Source organism: Loxodonta africana, chromosome 10, assembly GCF_030014295.1.
Source record: "Loxodonta africana isolate mLoxAfr1 chromosome 10, mLoxAfr1.hap2, whole genome shotgun sequence".
Taxonomy (NCBI): Eukaryota; Metazoa; Chordata; class Mammalia; order Proboscidea; family Elephantidae; genus Loxodonta; species Loxodonta africana.
Genome location: NC_087351.1, coordinates 79,275,315 through 79,291,189, shown reverse-complemented (window position 1 = coordinate 79,291,189; position 15,875 = coordinate 79,275,315). Strand labels below are relative to the sequence as shown.

Here is a 15,875-nt window from a genome sequence, read left to right as displayed (position 1 = left end):
AAAGTAGTATATGGGACTCATAACTGACACGAACCATGGCCACATCTGCCCTGAGACGAGAAGAACTAGATGGCGCCTGGTGACCACTACTGACCATTCTGATCAGGGTCACGATAGATGGATCCCTAACAGAATGGAAGAGAAATGTGGAACAGAATTCAAATTCTTAAAAAGTCCAGACCAGCTGAGACTAGAGGACTCCCTGAGACTATTACCTGATACATTTTAAACCTTTAACCAAAATTATCCCTTGAGGCTGCCTTTTAGCTAAATAACAGATGGCTCCTAAAATAAAGAATATCACCTGCAAGTAACGAGTTTAAGAGAGATCACCTACAGGAGACCAAATGGTCAAAATCACTCTAAAGCAAAGATGAGATGGCAAGGGGGCAGGGAAACTACAGTACTCGAAATGGTACAACCAAAATGGAATGAATAAGAATAATGATACAATGTGAAAAATGAAACCAATATCACTGAATAATATGTATAGAAATCGTTATATGGGAACCTAATCTGCTATATAAATTTTCACCTTAAACACAATAAAATACTAGTTTAAAAAAGAAAAGCGGACTGTTTGTATTAGACTGTAGTTTTCATCTTGCCACTGCATGACTATGTGTTCTTAAACTGAAGAGCTCTACAAATACGGGGATGATAGAGACATGCCCTTTTCTATTTAAAAACATTAAGAAAATTACGATGATGTGCTTAACTACGCTAAGTTCTTTGGTAAAATCTGTTAGCCCAATGATATAAAGAACTCTGAAAGAATTCGGTAAGCACAGTTTTCTTAAATGTTTCTTAACTAAATATAGAGCCAAAGCTCTTTGGTCAACTAAAAACAAACAAAATTTGATTACTATTTCAGGAGAGCCATTTGAGAGTCAATTCTCCTTTATGTACATCTCTGTAGTGACCATTGACTATGCTGCCTGAATTGACATAGCAGTAGATCCTATCATAGTAAGGAAAGTTTTATTCTGAAGATGTGTAGTCCAGGAAAAGAAAAAAAATCTACAAAATCTAAACAATCTAAAAAATGCACGTTTCTAAAATTATTTTATCTTTTTAAATAGAAATCTAAGAGGCATTTGTTAGTAATGTGAAGCTTTTGCTTAGCCTGAAAATAGAAACAACTGAACATTCACTGTGATACTTGTTATTACATGTATAGTGGCATTTAAAACCATAAAAAGCAGCTTTAAATTTTCAAATTTTTCTCAGATCAGAACCAGAAAACAGAAATTCTTTTATAATACCTAAAATACTTAAATACTGGTAGCACTATATTTTAAGTTTCAGGAAATATATACATGTGTATATATGTAGGTATGTATGTATTTTTCCCCCTGAGGAAACTGAAAGAGATTTGGCAACCTGTCTAATGTTACAGAACAAGTTAGTAGAAAAAAAATACAACTTAATTAGGTCCTCTGGTTCTTAGACCAAAATATAGTTGGTTCTAAATTACTTTGCAAAACATGCCCTCAAGTTTAACACCCTAAATTCAAAATTCTAACTTTACCTGTGCACGAAGACTTAAAAGACATATTTTGCCAGAGTTGATCACTTGCCGTACAGAATCTATGCTGGTTCCATACAGATTTTTCTCAAATTCACCATGCTCGATGAACTTCCCAGCTGCTATGTCGGCTTCGAATGCTTGCCGTGAAACAAAGTGGTAATCTCTACCAGCTACTTCATGGTCTCGCCTACTCCTAGTTGTATCTAAGCAAAATCGGGTAAAAATGATGGTTATGGATGAAAGTAAGGGTGGGAGATAATTCTGCTAGTCAGAAAGAAAGTTTTACTTTGTGATACAGATTATGAAATAATGAATGAGGACAATATTAAGAGCTCGTGTGTTTAACATGGACTGTTCTTATCTCTAGACTAAGAAATGACCAAAAATGTGTTTTCAGTATCTTAATAATAGTCACATTTGAGCAGAACTGTGCTCCACAGGGCTTTCAATAACTGATTTTTCAGAAGCAGATTACCAGGCCTTTCTTTCAAGGCACCTCTGAATGGACTCAAGCCTCCCTGCCTTTTGGTTAGCAGTCAAGTGTGTTAACCATCTGCACCACTTAGGGATTCCTCCACGGTATGAGGTACCATACAATCTTAAAACATAACTTTTGTTTTTCGAGATTAAGTCTAAGTTTTTATGTTCTGTATCAGTATTAAAAAATCAGGAAGCTGACTGCATACTGAACAGGGAATTATAAGCCCAAACTGAAACTCATTTAGAAAGAAACTAGTATCATCCTCTTATCTTTAGTAACAAATTACCAAAAGATTCGGTTAAACAAAGTTCCAGTTTCATTGACAACACTGGCTGGATGAAATGCATGAGAAATTTCCCTACATAGTTAGATGTTCTAAGGTGGTAAAACGGAAAAGCACAGGAAAATTGGAATGCAGCCACACTTACGAGGCACCGCGGATGCAAAACGGTCTTTTTCTTTGTTCATGAGCCTCTGACGCAACTCATTCTGGCCACAGTTCTGTGGACCAATCAAGACGATAGGTCTTTTCCTATTTGCAGGTTGATGATAAAGTGACATTTCCTCATAAGTTAAGATCTCCTCATTGTCATAATCTTTGGAAAATAAAGTTAAACCTTCAATCAGAATTATTGCCATGTAACAAAGATATAGCTCTTCCAAAAAAAATTGCAAAGAAGCCAATTTATGATCATTAAAAATGCTTAATTTTTTGGATAATGACAGTAATAACTGGGTAGTATTATATGATGACCATTTCCCTGTCGTTATATCCTTGCTGGGATACTATGAAAATGAATCAGATAACTACTGTATATATTAATCCTTCCTAGGAATTCTTACTGCTTCTCTTGTTTCATACCATGTTCGAATGTCTAATACAACATAATTATACTACTGCTTATGTAATATAGCTAATTTGCAGCCAATACTCTGACATAGGGTGGGGCACCAAGAGATAAACAAATGAGAATAATACCTCTCATTTTTATAAAATGGGATACTAATACTTCATTTGGAGGGTTGCTTTAAGGATCAGGCATAATATGTCTACTGAGCAGAATACCTGGCATACACAAATATTTATAAATAGTAGCTAAAACTAGTGTTATTAAGAGAAAGCTGGAATACCTTCCTGTAACTGTACACCTTGAAAATAGGTTATAACTGTGCTATCCATACTATCTGCATTTATAGTTATTCTAGAATATTAACCTGGAATCATGACTCAAGATGAGGTGTAAATTATAATGGGTGGGTTATATTCTGATAGCCTGTAATCCAGATGAAATCAGAGCTGTCAAATGGTGAAAGCAAACACAGACAAGCAGCAGCCTGCTATGGCCTTCCTTGTTATTTTGCCTGACTAGGAAAGACCATCCGATGTGCAGTCTGACCTCCTCAGCTATATGTTTCACAGGGGCAGGGACCATCTTGGTCTTGCTGGTCCTTAGCACCAAATCTGACACATAGTAGGAGCTCAAAATATATTTGTTCAAATTCCAACTCAGCCATTGTATTAGCTGTGAGAATTTCAACAGGTCACTTTAATATCTGAACTTGAATTCATTCATCTGTAACCTCAAGGAATTTATTTTGAGAGCTAAATGGACACATGTATCTAAGCATCTGATACTGCCTCTGGAACGAGGCAGTTACTTTAAATGGTAGTTTTTAAAAATACTGATAATGATGACACTATAATGAACTGCAAATACAATCTTTTCCCTTTCCAAAATGCTTTCCCGACTGAAGAATCTGAGTCCCTTCTTCAAACATGTATGATCAGATGTACCTGTAGCCTTTAGCTCTGCCAAGTTTTCTACAGTAGCCCTTACAGCTGAATCAGTTAATTTTAGTCTGTTTCAAAAGATGAAGAAACAGAGATAATCACTTACCCAAGCAGAATTAAAATTCAGTAAATCTTCTTAGTTAAATAATTTGTCAATTAGCATTTAAAGATGCTTATTTTAGAAAAAAAGAATTTTTTTATTAAAGTCAATAGAATCTCAGAACTGAGTTTGTATGGAATGTGTCAATAATCTATAACATTTTAAATTTATGTTAGGTGCTGACAAATCAGTTTTTGACTCATGGCAACCCTCTGTGACAGAGTAGAACTGCCCCATAGGGTTTTCTAGGCTGTACTCTTTACAGAAGTAGACCATCTGGTCTTCCTTGAAACCACTGATGGGTTCAAATTGCCAATCTTTTGGTTAGCAGCTAAGCTCGTAACCATTGTGCCACCAGGGCCCCAAAATATTTCAAGGTATTGAGAGAATAAACCTTAAAACTCTGTAAGTATCTTTGTTTTATTATTTGGCTTGTTTCTATGACCTAAAGCAGTAGCAGCAAATTCAAATGGCCAAAGGACCAACCAAGAAGGTAATGAAAATCAGTAAATCAGGTTGAGAGTGGTGAAGACTGTTGAACTAGACAGTACGTGCCCAATATAAATGCAACAGCCATTATTCAGGTTCAGCAGACTGTTGTCACTTGGGAATATGAGCCCAGTGTTGTCCAAACTTTTAATTTTTAATCTTAGCAATAAATTAAAATAACAGAACAAAAACCACTTCTGTGTGCCTGACTCAGCCAGCAAGTAGTAGGATTGTGGAATGTGTTGCTTTTGTGACATATTATTGTAGACAAAGTTTTCATTCTTTACTTTAAACACAGCTGTATTGTTAGAGCTGGTAAGAAGTTTGTATTACTTTTACAAACAAAGAATTTAAGTAGGAGAAAAACTGAGGAAACTATCAATATTGTATCTGGACATTAAAAAAAAATTGTCAATATTGTATCTTGACATTAAATAGTACTTTAATTTTTATCCTAGTTTTTCCCAGAATTCATAGTTTCCCACAGAAAATAATTTCTGTCAAATGACTTTCTCAAGCACAAATGATACATCAGTGAACAAAACAGGCCTAAAAGAAACGCTCTCTGAATACTGGTTTAATTTCTTTAAAGTGTCAGGACTGGACCCCTTTCAGATATAACTTCAACTGCATCTGAGAGTAGAACTTACCATCATTTTTATTGGCATTATATAAAACTTTTTTCCTCTTCTTTTTATTCTTCTTTGCACACCATAGTTTTCCTGTTGAGCAACCATAAGTACGACTATAAATGTGGTATTTGTTTTCTTAAACCAACCTACATATTACAAATTGAAGAACACAAATTATTTTTAATTTATATAATTTATAAACACTTATTACACTGTTCACAGAAGAACTATTTTTGGAGATGTATTTATAATTTTCCACTATTAACAGATAATCTTTAACACTTAAATCTTGTCTTTTTACAGTCCTAAGATAATCAGTTTTGCCTCTCACATGAATACATCTTTCTTAAAACTTCTAACTGATTTGCAAATTTAAACATGGGTCCAGATAAAGACCCAAGAAACCTCTTATTAATGTCAAATATAAGTGTCCAACCTGATTTTTCTGGCTCCTTATCTTCTTCTATGGTCTGCTTCATGGCTTCTCTTTGCTGCTGAAAGCTTTTCCCTTATCAGCAGAAAGAAAAAGAAGAGTAAAATATTTACGATAAAAGGAAGAGGATAAAAAGTTTTTTTTTTTTTTTTTAAATCAAGGGGAAATATTTAAAAGAAGTAATTCTTCATTTATATTCCTCTCCCCCCATGACATGACAGTGATGTTAGCTGTAATATCTAAGAGCCTACGAATGTGTCAAGTATTAAGTAAACTGTGCTCTCAACCAATACTATGGCATATATTATCGGAATATATATCATCTATTAGAAAAGATCTATTAAAAAAGTCGGAAACAACTTTTTTTTTATTAGAAAAGATAAGTAACAAACCAGTCCTAGAAAATCTTAACAGTTCAATTTTTTAAAAGTGTTCACTGAGCTTTACTGTGTGGGAAGTACTATGGTAGGTGTTAGAATGATTCTGATCACTTAGAATTATCTCAAATTTAGTAAATCAATTCTGGGAGTTAACTTTCCAAAATAATATATGGTCATTCATTATCACTTTTCAATTCCAGGACACTATTCTTTTATACTGCATTTATTATTCTTGTCCCTTTTGGGGGGGAGGGGAGTTATATATATGATGTACGCATATGTATGCATGTATGTATATGGTTACAATTTTTATTTCCATCTTTAAGCTAGCAATGATACAGATAAATGGAAAACACATTATGTTTTTCCTCATAGGATTAAGATTTTAATATAGGGGACTTCCACAAGGTTTCTGACCTCCATCTAATTTTCAGACCTGTACCTTAAAATATTTTTTTCTGAAGAATAAAAGTGGTTTTACTTGGAAAATTCTGTATTATATTACAGTTCTATACTTTTATATCTAATTCTTCCAGTTTCAAGCCAGGGATTCTTAAAAATCAGTAGGTAAATTCCATTCATGTGGATAATCCGTAGAATTTACTGCGTTTCGTAAGAGTGCAAACAAAAAGATTAACAGAGTATGACACACATAAGAAATAGTAAAGGACACCAAGTTATCTCCAGGAGCTGTACAGACTGCTTTCTAGGAAAACAAGTAACTATGATTAGAGGAAAATATTTAAGAACACAATTAAAAAAAAAAAAGTATTTGACTTTAAAATACTTAAAAAAAAGTTAAGAACAAAATAGATTTAATCATTTACATTTAAAAAATATTTTAAAACTATACAGTGATGTACTTCTGTGGCATATTTCTACAGCAGGAACAATGATTGGTTATTGTGTAATAGGAGCAGACAATAATGGGAGATAGACATTATGACCCCTTAAAATTCTCTTAATTTTGACAGAAAATATTGTCTTTTTGAACTATAAGGCATGAATAACCCTATAAACTAAAATTAAGGTGGGTCTATTATTAATCCTATGCAAAAAGTTAGAAACGGTGTCATTGAAATGCCCTTCGCTCCTATATCTACTTTCAGAAACTCAATGTAATCAATCAATCAATCAACACTAGTTCTAAATATTTACAGGCTAAGGCTGGCATGGTGAGAGGATATCAAACTGACACTTGGCACAAGCACTAGGTAGAACCACGATGGCTGTCCAAGAATCCAGAATTCTAGAGGAATGTCCTATAATGCGAAGGGCAGAGCCCTGGACAGCTCTGGTTCTTTTCATCTAGACTACAGTGGGACATAGGGAATAGAAATGAGAAACAGGGACTTCCAGTAAAAAAAAAAAAAAAAAACAGAAAGGAAACAACAACAATGAAAAAATATCCCATTGGTTTTATAATACAAAGTTTAAAGTCTTCCCAACTTAACTGGAAAATAATACTAGAAAGCCATTAAAACCAAAGGTTATAAATAATCCTCTAAACTTAAGATTAAGAACCTCATTCTGCCTTACTAAGGACTATGCATATAGACAAAATTTATTTGCAGTTTGTAGAATTGGGCTCTCTGAGACATTACACACATCTTAAGAAAAAAAAGTAAATATTATACAGAAATTTCTTATATCTTAGAAAATCTTAGTTTAGTCTGAGACAGAAGGGAGCCTTTATAAATTGTTCCAAAATCTCTGGACAGCTTCCTCTGTTCCCACTACATGTTTCTCTGATAGGGGGCATTTCTTAGGGCTCATTGTCATCAAGCCCTCTTTTCTACAGGATCTCTTGCCCTCTTTCTCCTAAATCTTCAATTACTTTTAGTCAAATTCATGTAAGGCAATCTGTGATGGTTGAGATCTTAGGGTATGAGTAGGAGGGATGATCTTAAAAAATTATAATGGCAAATATAAAGCTAGGAAAACTTACAAAAAGCCTGAGGTCTAATTCAGAAGCACCGCTGCAGGAACAACTATTTTTAAAAATCACCTTTTATTAATTTAGGAGACACTGCCTGGATTAATAAAATAAGTAAGTTGTAGTCTCTGATCTTAAGAAGTGTTTAACTCAGGCCAGTTAGTGGTAGGGAGGAGAGATAAAATGAGTATAATGTAGAAAGTACTATAATAGAGGTATACAGACATGATACCATGGAAGTATAAAGTAGGGGACATTAAAAAAAAAAAAAAGAAAAACCTGGTAAGTATTAATGGATATGCTGTAAAGTCAAACAGGGAAGAAAAGCGTATGCATTTCAGTACAAGCACAGTGGCTTATACGATGCAGATATAACAAATATTTACTAAACGAATACCCTCATCATAATATATGTCTTCCTTTGCCTTCTTTAATATCTTATTCTACTCCCATTTGTTCTATTCCTCTCATTCCATCCTATTCCCACCCTGTGAACTGTTAGAACACTTTGTAGGAACAATTCTATGTATACACTTCATTCTACTATGTATCATCTTTACTTTTTCTGAGAAACACGTTCCCTTAATAACCTTAATGTCCAATGTGAGTTTTAGTTTCCTGTGAGAGATTTTCTTCAATAATAATAAAAATTTTTGAGGACCCTATTTCCATCCTAAGATACCTTCTTGCTACCTGCCGTCAAGTCGGCCCCATGAAATGCTGCCTGGTCCTGTGCTATCTCCATAATCAGTTAGAGATCAGGCTGTTGCGATCCACAGGGTTTTAACTGGCAGATTTTTGGAAGTAGATTGCCAGGTCCTTCTTCCTAGTTTGACTTAATCTAGAAGCTCCACTGAAACCTGTTCAGGATCATAGCAACACACAAGCCTCTGCTAACTGACAACTGGTAGCTATACACGGGATGCAATGGCCAGTAATCGAGCCAGGGCTTCCTGCACGGAAGGCAAGAATTCCACCACTGAACCACCACACGGCCCTGCTAAGATATCTTAGAAGTGATGAATTCAGCAGTGTTATTACTCTCCTGACTTCTTATAAAGCAATGCATTTTAATATATTCTTTCTTATACATCAAAACTTTTAGATACTCCAATTGATGATAATCTATTGTTACAGTACGAGGGTTTAATACAAGTTTTGTTGTCTTGATAGCAGGATAATCTACAGTGAATGTAGTAGGACATGGGGCTAGGTGATGAAGTAACATCGTTCCACTCTAAAATTCCCCAAATTGGTCATACTTCTACTCAAGATACTTATGCTACAGATACAACATAAAAACTCAATTATAAAAATTACACACTTATATCCCTTTTTTTTTTTTAATCCCTTATGAGCTTAGATGCAAAAATCCACAACAAAATTCTAGTCAATAGAATTCAACAACATATCAAAAAAATAATTCACCATGACCAAGTGGGATTCATACCAGGTATGCAGGGATGGTTCAACATTAGAAAAACAATTAATGTAATCCATCATATAAATAAAAGACAAGAACCACATGATTTTATTAATTGATGCAGAAAAGGCATTTGACAAAGTTCAACACCCATTCATGATAAAAAAAACTCTCAGTAAAGTAGGAACAGAAGGAAAATTCCTCAGCATAATAAAGGGCATTTATACAAAGCCAACAGCCAATACCATCCTAAATGGAGAGAGTCTGAAAGCATTCCCCTTGAGATCAGGAACCAGGCAAGGATGCCCTTTATCACCACTCTTATTCAACATTTTGCTGGAGGTCCTAGCCACAGCAATTAGGTTAGATAAAGAAATAAAGGGCATCCAAATTAGTAAGAAAGAAGTAAAAGTATCTGTATTTGCAGATGACATGATCTTATACACAGAAAACCCTAAGGAATCCTCAAGAAAAGTACTGAAACTAATAGAAGAGTTCAGCAAAGTCTCAGGATACAAAATAAACATAGAAAAATCAGTTGGATTCCTCTACACCAACAAAAAGAACATCTAAGAGGCAATCACCAAATCAATACCATTTACAGTAACCCCCAAGAAGATAAAATACTTAGGAATAAATCTTACAAGAGATGTAAAAGAACTATACATAGAAAACTATAAAACACTACTGCAAGAAACCAAAAGAGACCTACATAAGTGGAAAAACATACCTTGCTCATGGATAGGAAGACTTAATATTGTAAAAATGTCCATTCTACCAAAAGCCATCTATAGATACAATGCAATTCTGATCCAAATTCCAACGACATTTTTTAATGAGATGGACAAACAAATCACCAACTTCATGTGGAAGGGAAAGAGGCCCTGTATAAGTAAACCATTACTGAAAAAGAAAAACAAAGTGGGAAGCCTCACTCTACCTGATTTTAGAACTTGTTATATCACCACAGTAGTTGAAACAGTCTGGTACTGGTACAACAACAGATACATAGACCAATGGAACAGAATTGAGAATCCAGACATAAATCCATCCACGTATGAGCAGCTGATAGTTGACAAAGGCCCCAAATCAGTTCAATGGGGAAAAGACAGTCTTTTTAACAAATAGTGCTGGTATAACGGGACATCCATCTGCAAAAAAATGAAACAAGACCCATACCTCACACCACGCACAAAAACAAGCTCAAAATGGATCAAAGACCTAAACATAAATCTAAAACAATAAAGATCATGGAAGAGAAAATAGGGACAAAGCTAGGAGCCCTAGTACATGGCATAAACAGTATACAAAACATTACAAACGATGCAGAAGAGAAACTGGACAACTGGGAGCTCCTAAAAATCAAATTCCTATGCTCATCCAAAGACTTCACCAAAAGAGTAAAAAGATTACCTACAGACTGGGATTAAGTTTTTGGCTATGACATTTCCAATCAGCAAATGATCTCTAAAATCTGCATGATACTGCAAAAACTCAACTACAAAAAGACAAATAACCCAATTAAAAAATGGGCAAAGGATATGAACAGACACTTCACTAAAGAAGACATTCAGGTAGCTAACAGATTTATGAGGAAATGCTCGCAATCATTAGCCATTAAAAAAACCCACTGCCGTCGAGTCGATTTGGACTCATAGCGACCCTACAGAAGCAAATCGAAACTACAATGAGATTCCATCTCACTCCAACAAGGCTAGCATCAATCCAAAAAACACAAAATAATAAATGTTGGAGAGGTTGTGGATAGACTGAACACTTATACACTGCTGGTGGGAATGTAAAATGGTACGACCACTTTGGAAATTGATTTGGCGCTTCCTTATTAAAAAAAAAAAAATTTTTTTTTTTTTTTTTTTAAATAAAACTAGAAATAGAACTACCATATGATCTTGCAATCTTACTCCTTGGAATATATCCTAGAGAAATAAGAGCCTTTACATGAACAGATATATGCACACCCATGTTCACTGCAGCACTGTTTACAACAGCAAAAAGATGGAAGCAACCAAGGGGCCCATCAACAGATGAATGGATAAACAAATTATGGTATATTCACACAATGGAATATTACACATCGATAAAGAACAATGATGAATTCGTGATACATTTCATAACACAGAGGAATCTGGAAGGCATTATGCTGAGTGAAATTAGTCAGCTGCAAAAGGAAAAATATTGTATAAGACCACTATTATAAGAACTTGAGAAATAGTTTAAACAGAGAATATTCTTTGATGGTTATAAGAGGGGGGAGGGGGGAAGAGAGAGGGGTTTTCACTAATTATACGGTAGACAATAACTATTTTAGGTGAAGGGAAAGACAACACACAATACAGGAGAGGTCAGCACAACTGGATGAAACCAAAAGCAAAAAAGTTTCCTGAATAAACTGAATGCTTCGAAGGCCAGCACAGCAGGGGCTGAGGTTTGGGGACAACAGTTTCAGGGGACATCTAAGCCAACTGGCATAATAAAATCTATTAAGAAAACATTCTGCATCCTGCTTTGGAGACTGGCGTCTGGGGTCTTAAACGCTAGCATGCAGCCATCTAAGATGGATCAATTGGTCTCAACCCACCTAGAGCAAAAGAGAATGAAGAACACCAAAGACAGAAGGTAATTATGAGCCCAAGAGGCAGAAAGGGCCACATAAAGCTGAGACTACATTAGTCTGAGACCAGAAGAACTAGATGGCCTGGATACAATCGATGACTCTCCTGACAGGGAATACAACAGAGAACCCCTGAGGGAGCAGGAGAGCAGTGGGATGCAGACCCCAAATTCTCGTAAAAAGACCAGACTTAATAGTCTGACTGAGACTAGAACAACCCCGGAGGTCATGGTCCCCAGACCTTCTGCTAGCCCAAGTCAGGGACCATTCCCAAAGCCAACTCTTCAGACAGGGAATGGACTGTACTATGGGATAGGCAATGATACTGGTGAAGACAGCTTTTTGGATCAATTAGATACATGAGACTATGTTGGCATCTCCTGTCTGAAGGGGAGATGAGAAGGTAGAGGGGGTCAGAAGCTGGCCAAATGGACATGAAAAGAGAGTGGAGGGAAGGAGTTTGCTGTCTTATTAGGGGGAGAGCAATTATGAGTACATAGCAAGGTGTTTATAAATTTTTGTATAGAAGTCTGACTTGATTTGTAAACTTTCACTTAAAGCACAATAAAAATTTTAAAAAACTCAATTATTTGAAAAAGTAAATGCATAATTTTAAAGTGAATTTTTCTTTGCAAAATGCCTGCATTTTAGATGTTCGTTTAATACTAAGCACTTTCTACTATGTTGTCTCTTACCTGGAATGAGCCCAGCTAGGGGCTGATTATCTTCATCCCCTTCCCGGTAGGCCTGCCACCAATTTGGATCTTCTTGACTGATGACGTGAAGTATATCCCCTTTTTGAAAAGACAGACCTAACTCTCGACAGGGAACATAGGGGTCATCTGAGGGGTCATAGTCAAAATGAGCTTTTACATGGATCTAAAAGATAAAGGTAAAAATAACATAGCAACAATAATAAAGAAATGGTAACAAAATATTCAGCACAAATATAAAGTGTTACTATTTTTCACTGGTGCAAGGAAACTATGAGTTGAAAGGAGGGTATTTAGTTAAATAACAGTACTTTTTGGGCAGTATTTTCTCAGACTCATCTCTTGTCTTCACTCACGTTAGTCTCTCTGTTGATTGCAAACATGTATAACAACATCCAAAACACTGTACTGTTAGCAGCTAACAAGTTGGGGTGCAAAGGTGTTTCAAAGGCACAAGGGATGCAGAGAACTCCCAGCCCCCTCCAATCCCTGACCTGTGAAAACAATGACTCTGCAATAAATTATGCAATTCCTAAGCCACTACTATCAGAAAAGGGAGATCTTAGATGTCACCAAATCTGGTTATCTAAACAGGTATGTGTGTGTCAGCTTCTCTGAGGCTGTCGTCCCTCCTGGTCCCATTGTAGTGCAAAAGTGCCTTCATCTCAGTGTTTTTTCTAAAGGGACATGTTTAGGTTCATGACACAGGTAACAACTCAAAATGTTAAAATTATCAAGTTTATAATCGATTCCTACTTGGGGTCTATGTACGTTTTGAAATAATTACTCATGATACAAGTTATTTTTGCTAAAAATAATTAGCAAAAGTAGTTCTGAATATCTAAATAAATCAAAGAACTGTGTTATGCTATTTTACATTCAAGGTAGGTAAGAATTCACAGAAACTTTATAGAAAGCTATTTCTTAGGCCTTTTTTTTCTAATATGCCTCTGTAAGATTTAACAAAGTACTCTGTATTTCTAAGAAGATATAAGGGAATTCTCTTTAACTTCTCTCTCTCTTAATTTTTACCTAACCTGGGCAAGTAGCATTTCCAAAGTCTGTAAGAAGCCAACCATCATCTAATGAGATCCAACACCTACAGGCAATGAGCGTTTTTGCCCACATAGGTTAAAGTGCAAGTTCTGGTTCAACGAGCCAAACAACAGATTGGCAGCCTGAACATTTTATAATTCTGAGTCCATTTTTGTCCCTAATTGCTGTCTGGCTTCCTTAAGTCGGAAAGCCCGGTAGTGCAGTCGTTAAGAGCTACTGCAGCGAACTAAAAGGTCCGCATGGCAGTTTGAATTAACCAGGCACTCGCTGGAAACCCTATGGAACAGTTCTACTCTGTCCCACAGGGTCGCTGAGTCAGAACTGACTTGACAGCAATGGGTTTTTGTTTTTTTCCTTAAGTCTTTTACCTTCAAGTAACTGAAGCCATGTATCATAGAGATAATACCAGTCTGCCTGATTATCTTCATGTTAAAATTTGATAAACTATTTTTTTTTTAAGTTTTTTTAATTGTACTTTAGATGCAGGTTTACAGAGTAAACTAGTTTCTCATTAAACAATACATATATTGTTTTGTGACACTGGATGCCAACACTACAACATGTCAACAATCTCCCCTTCTCGACCATGGGTTCCCCATTACCAATTTTCATGTACCCTCCTGCCTTCTAGTCTTTGCCCTGGGCTGGTGTGCCCCTTTAGCCTCATTTTGTTTTATGGGCCTGTCTAATCTTTGGCTAGCGGGTGAACCTCAGGAGTGACTTCATTACTGAGCTAAAAGGGTGTCTTGGGGCCATACTCTTGAGGTTTCTCCAGTCTCTGTCAGACCAGTAAGTCTGGTCTTTTTTTTTTTTTGGTGAGTTATAATTTTGTTCTACATTCTTCTCCAACTCTGTCTGGGACACCCTATTGTGATCTCTGTCAGAGCAGTTGGTGGTGGTAACTGGGTACCATCTAGTTGTGCTGGACTTAGTCTGGCGGTGGCTGTGGTAGTTGTGGCCCACTACTCCTTTGGACTAATCTTTTCCTTATGTCTTTGGTTTTCTTCCTTCTCCCTTGCTCCAGACAAGGTAAGGCTGCTACAAGCCTTTAAGGCTACAGATGCTACTCACCAAAGGGCAGTGTAGAACATTTTCTTTATAAACAGTTATGCCAATTAAGCTGGATATTCTTCAAGACCATGGTCCCCACAGCCCTCAGCCCAGTAATCTAGTCCCTCAGGGAGTCTGGATGTGTCTATGGAGCTTCCATGACCTTTCCTTGGACAAGTTGTGCTGGTTTCCCTAGTACTGTGTACTATCTTACCCTTTGTCAAAGTTATCACTTATTTATTATCTATTTAGTGATGATAAACTATTTTCTAAGTGATAAAGGCATACATATAGATGTCCTTCCAGTATGTAATAGCCTAGAATGCTCATAAAAGCAACAGCCTCTTTCAGAAATTTGACTTGGGGGTGTCATTAGATAATTTTTTTTTTTAATTTCAAAAAAATATTTTAGTAACTACTATATCTAACTTAAACGTGGAAGTTTAAGGCTCAATATACAAACAGGGAAACTGAGGTAAAGCAACTGATCCAGTTAAACCTGTAAAATACCTAAAAATAGAACTTAAATTTTAGTCTGATTTATTTGTAGCTTTTTGTTGATGTGCAAATACCCTTGGGAATCTAAAAATGGAAATTTTAGGGATCACCTGAGGTAGTCAAAAGATAACTTTTTGTATCAGATTCCCTAGAGACCTATAAAGTCAGGCTACTTGTTAGCCTGATGATGATTTTATCAAATCACTTTCTGAAAGCAAAACTCACAGAATGTTATTTTTGAAAGTGTTATGCTCAGATCACCTACCTGGGATGTTTATTGAAATACTGAATTCTCAGGCCACATTTCAAACTTTCAGACTCTGCATTTTAATCTAATTTCTTGGGTAATCCCTTTGTACACAAATTTTAGGGAATTATTGCCCTGGGGAAATCAGATATAACAGTAAGGAGGGTGTATCTACCCCTTCTGACCTTTACCAGATGTCAACACAATCATCCAGAGATGCTTCCTTCCCCTAGGCTATTCTGGCCTAGGTCTCATCCCTTAAATATTCCGATTTAGCTGGTTTGGAATGAGGCCCCTCCTTGTTTAAGCCTGGGAAAGGCTGCCAGGAGTGGTATAGAGGGCATACTTTCTGGATGTATTTTTCCTAAGCAAAATTTATCTCCTATTAGAGAAATTATCCATTTAACTAAAATCTAGGTATTGCCTTGCTATGCAGAATGTGATTCTATTCATATACTCTGCTGATCTATTCTAGAAGTTAT

At 35.9% G+C, this 15,875-nt stretch overlaps 1 protein-coding gene across 3 annotated transcripts in view; it reads right to left on the bottom strand.

Annotated features, from left to right (window-relative positions):
- Window positions 1-15,875, bottom strand: part of PALS1 (protein associated with LIN7 1, MAGUK p55 family member) — a 104,815-nt gene that overhangs the window by 10,348 nt on the left and 78,592 nt on the right. For all 3 annotated transcript variants that reach the window (XM_023546265.2, XM_003408719.4, XM_010588697.3), the window contains exons 9-13: window positions 12,525-12,708; window positions 5,462-5,533; window positions 5,044-5,115; window positions 2,441-2,608; window positions 1,532-1,734 (exon numbers count right to left, since the gene is read on the bottom strand). In XM_023546265.2, the coding sequence (XP_023402033.1) occupies window positions 1,532-1,734; window positions 2,441-2,608; window positions 5,044-5,115; window positions 5,462-5,533; window positions 12,525-12,708 (699 nt within the window). The remainder of the gene's footprint in view (window positions 1-1,531; window positions 1,735-2,440; window positions 2,609-5,043; window positions 5,116-5,461; window positions 5,534-12,524; window positions 12,709-15,875) is intronic.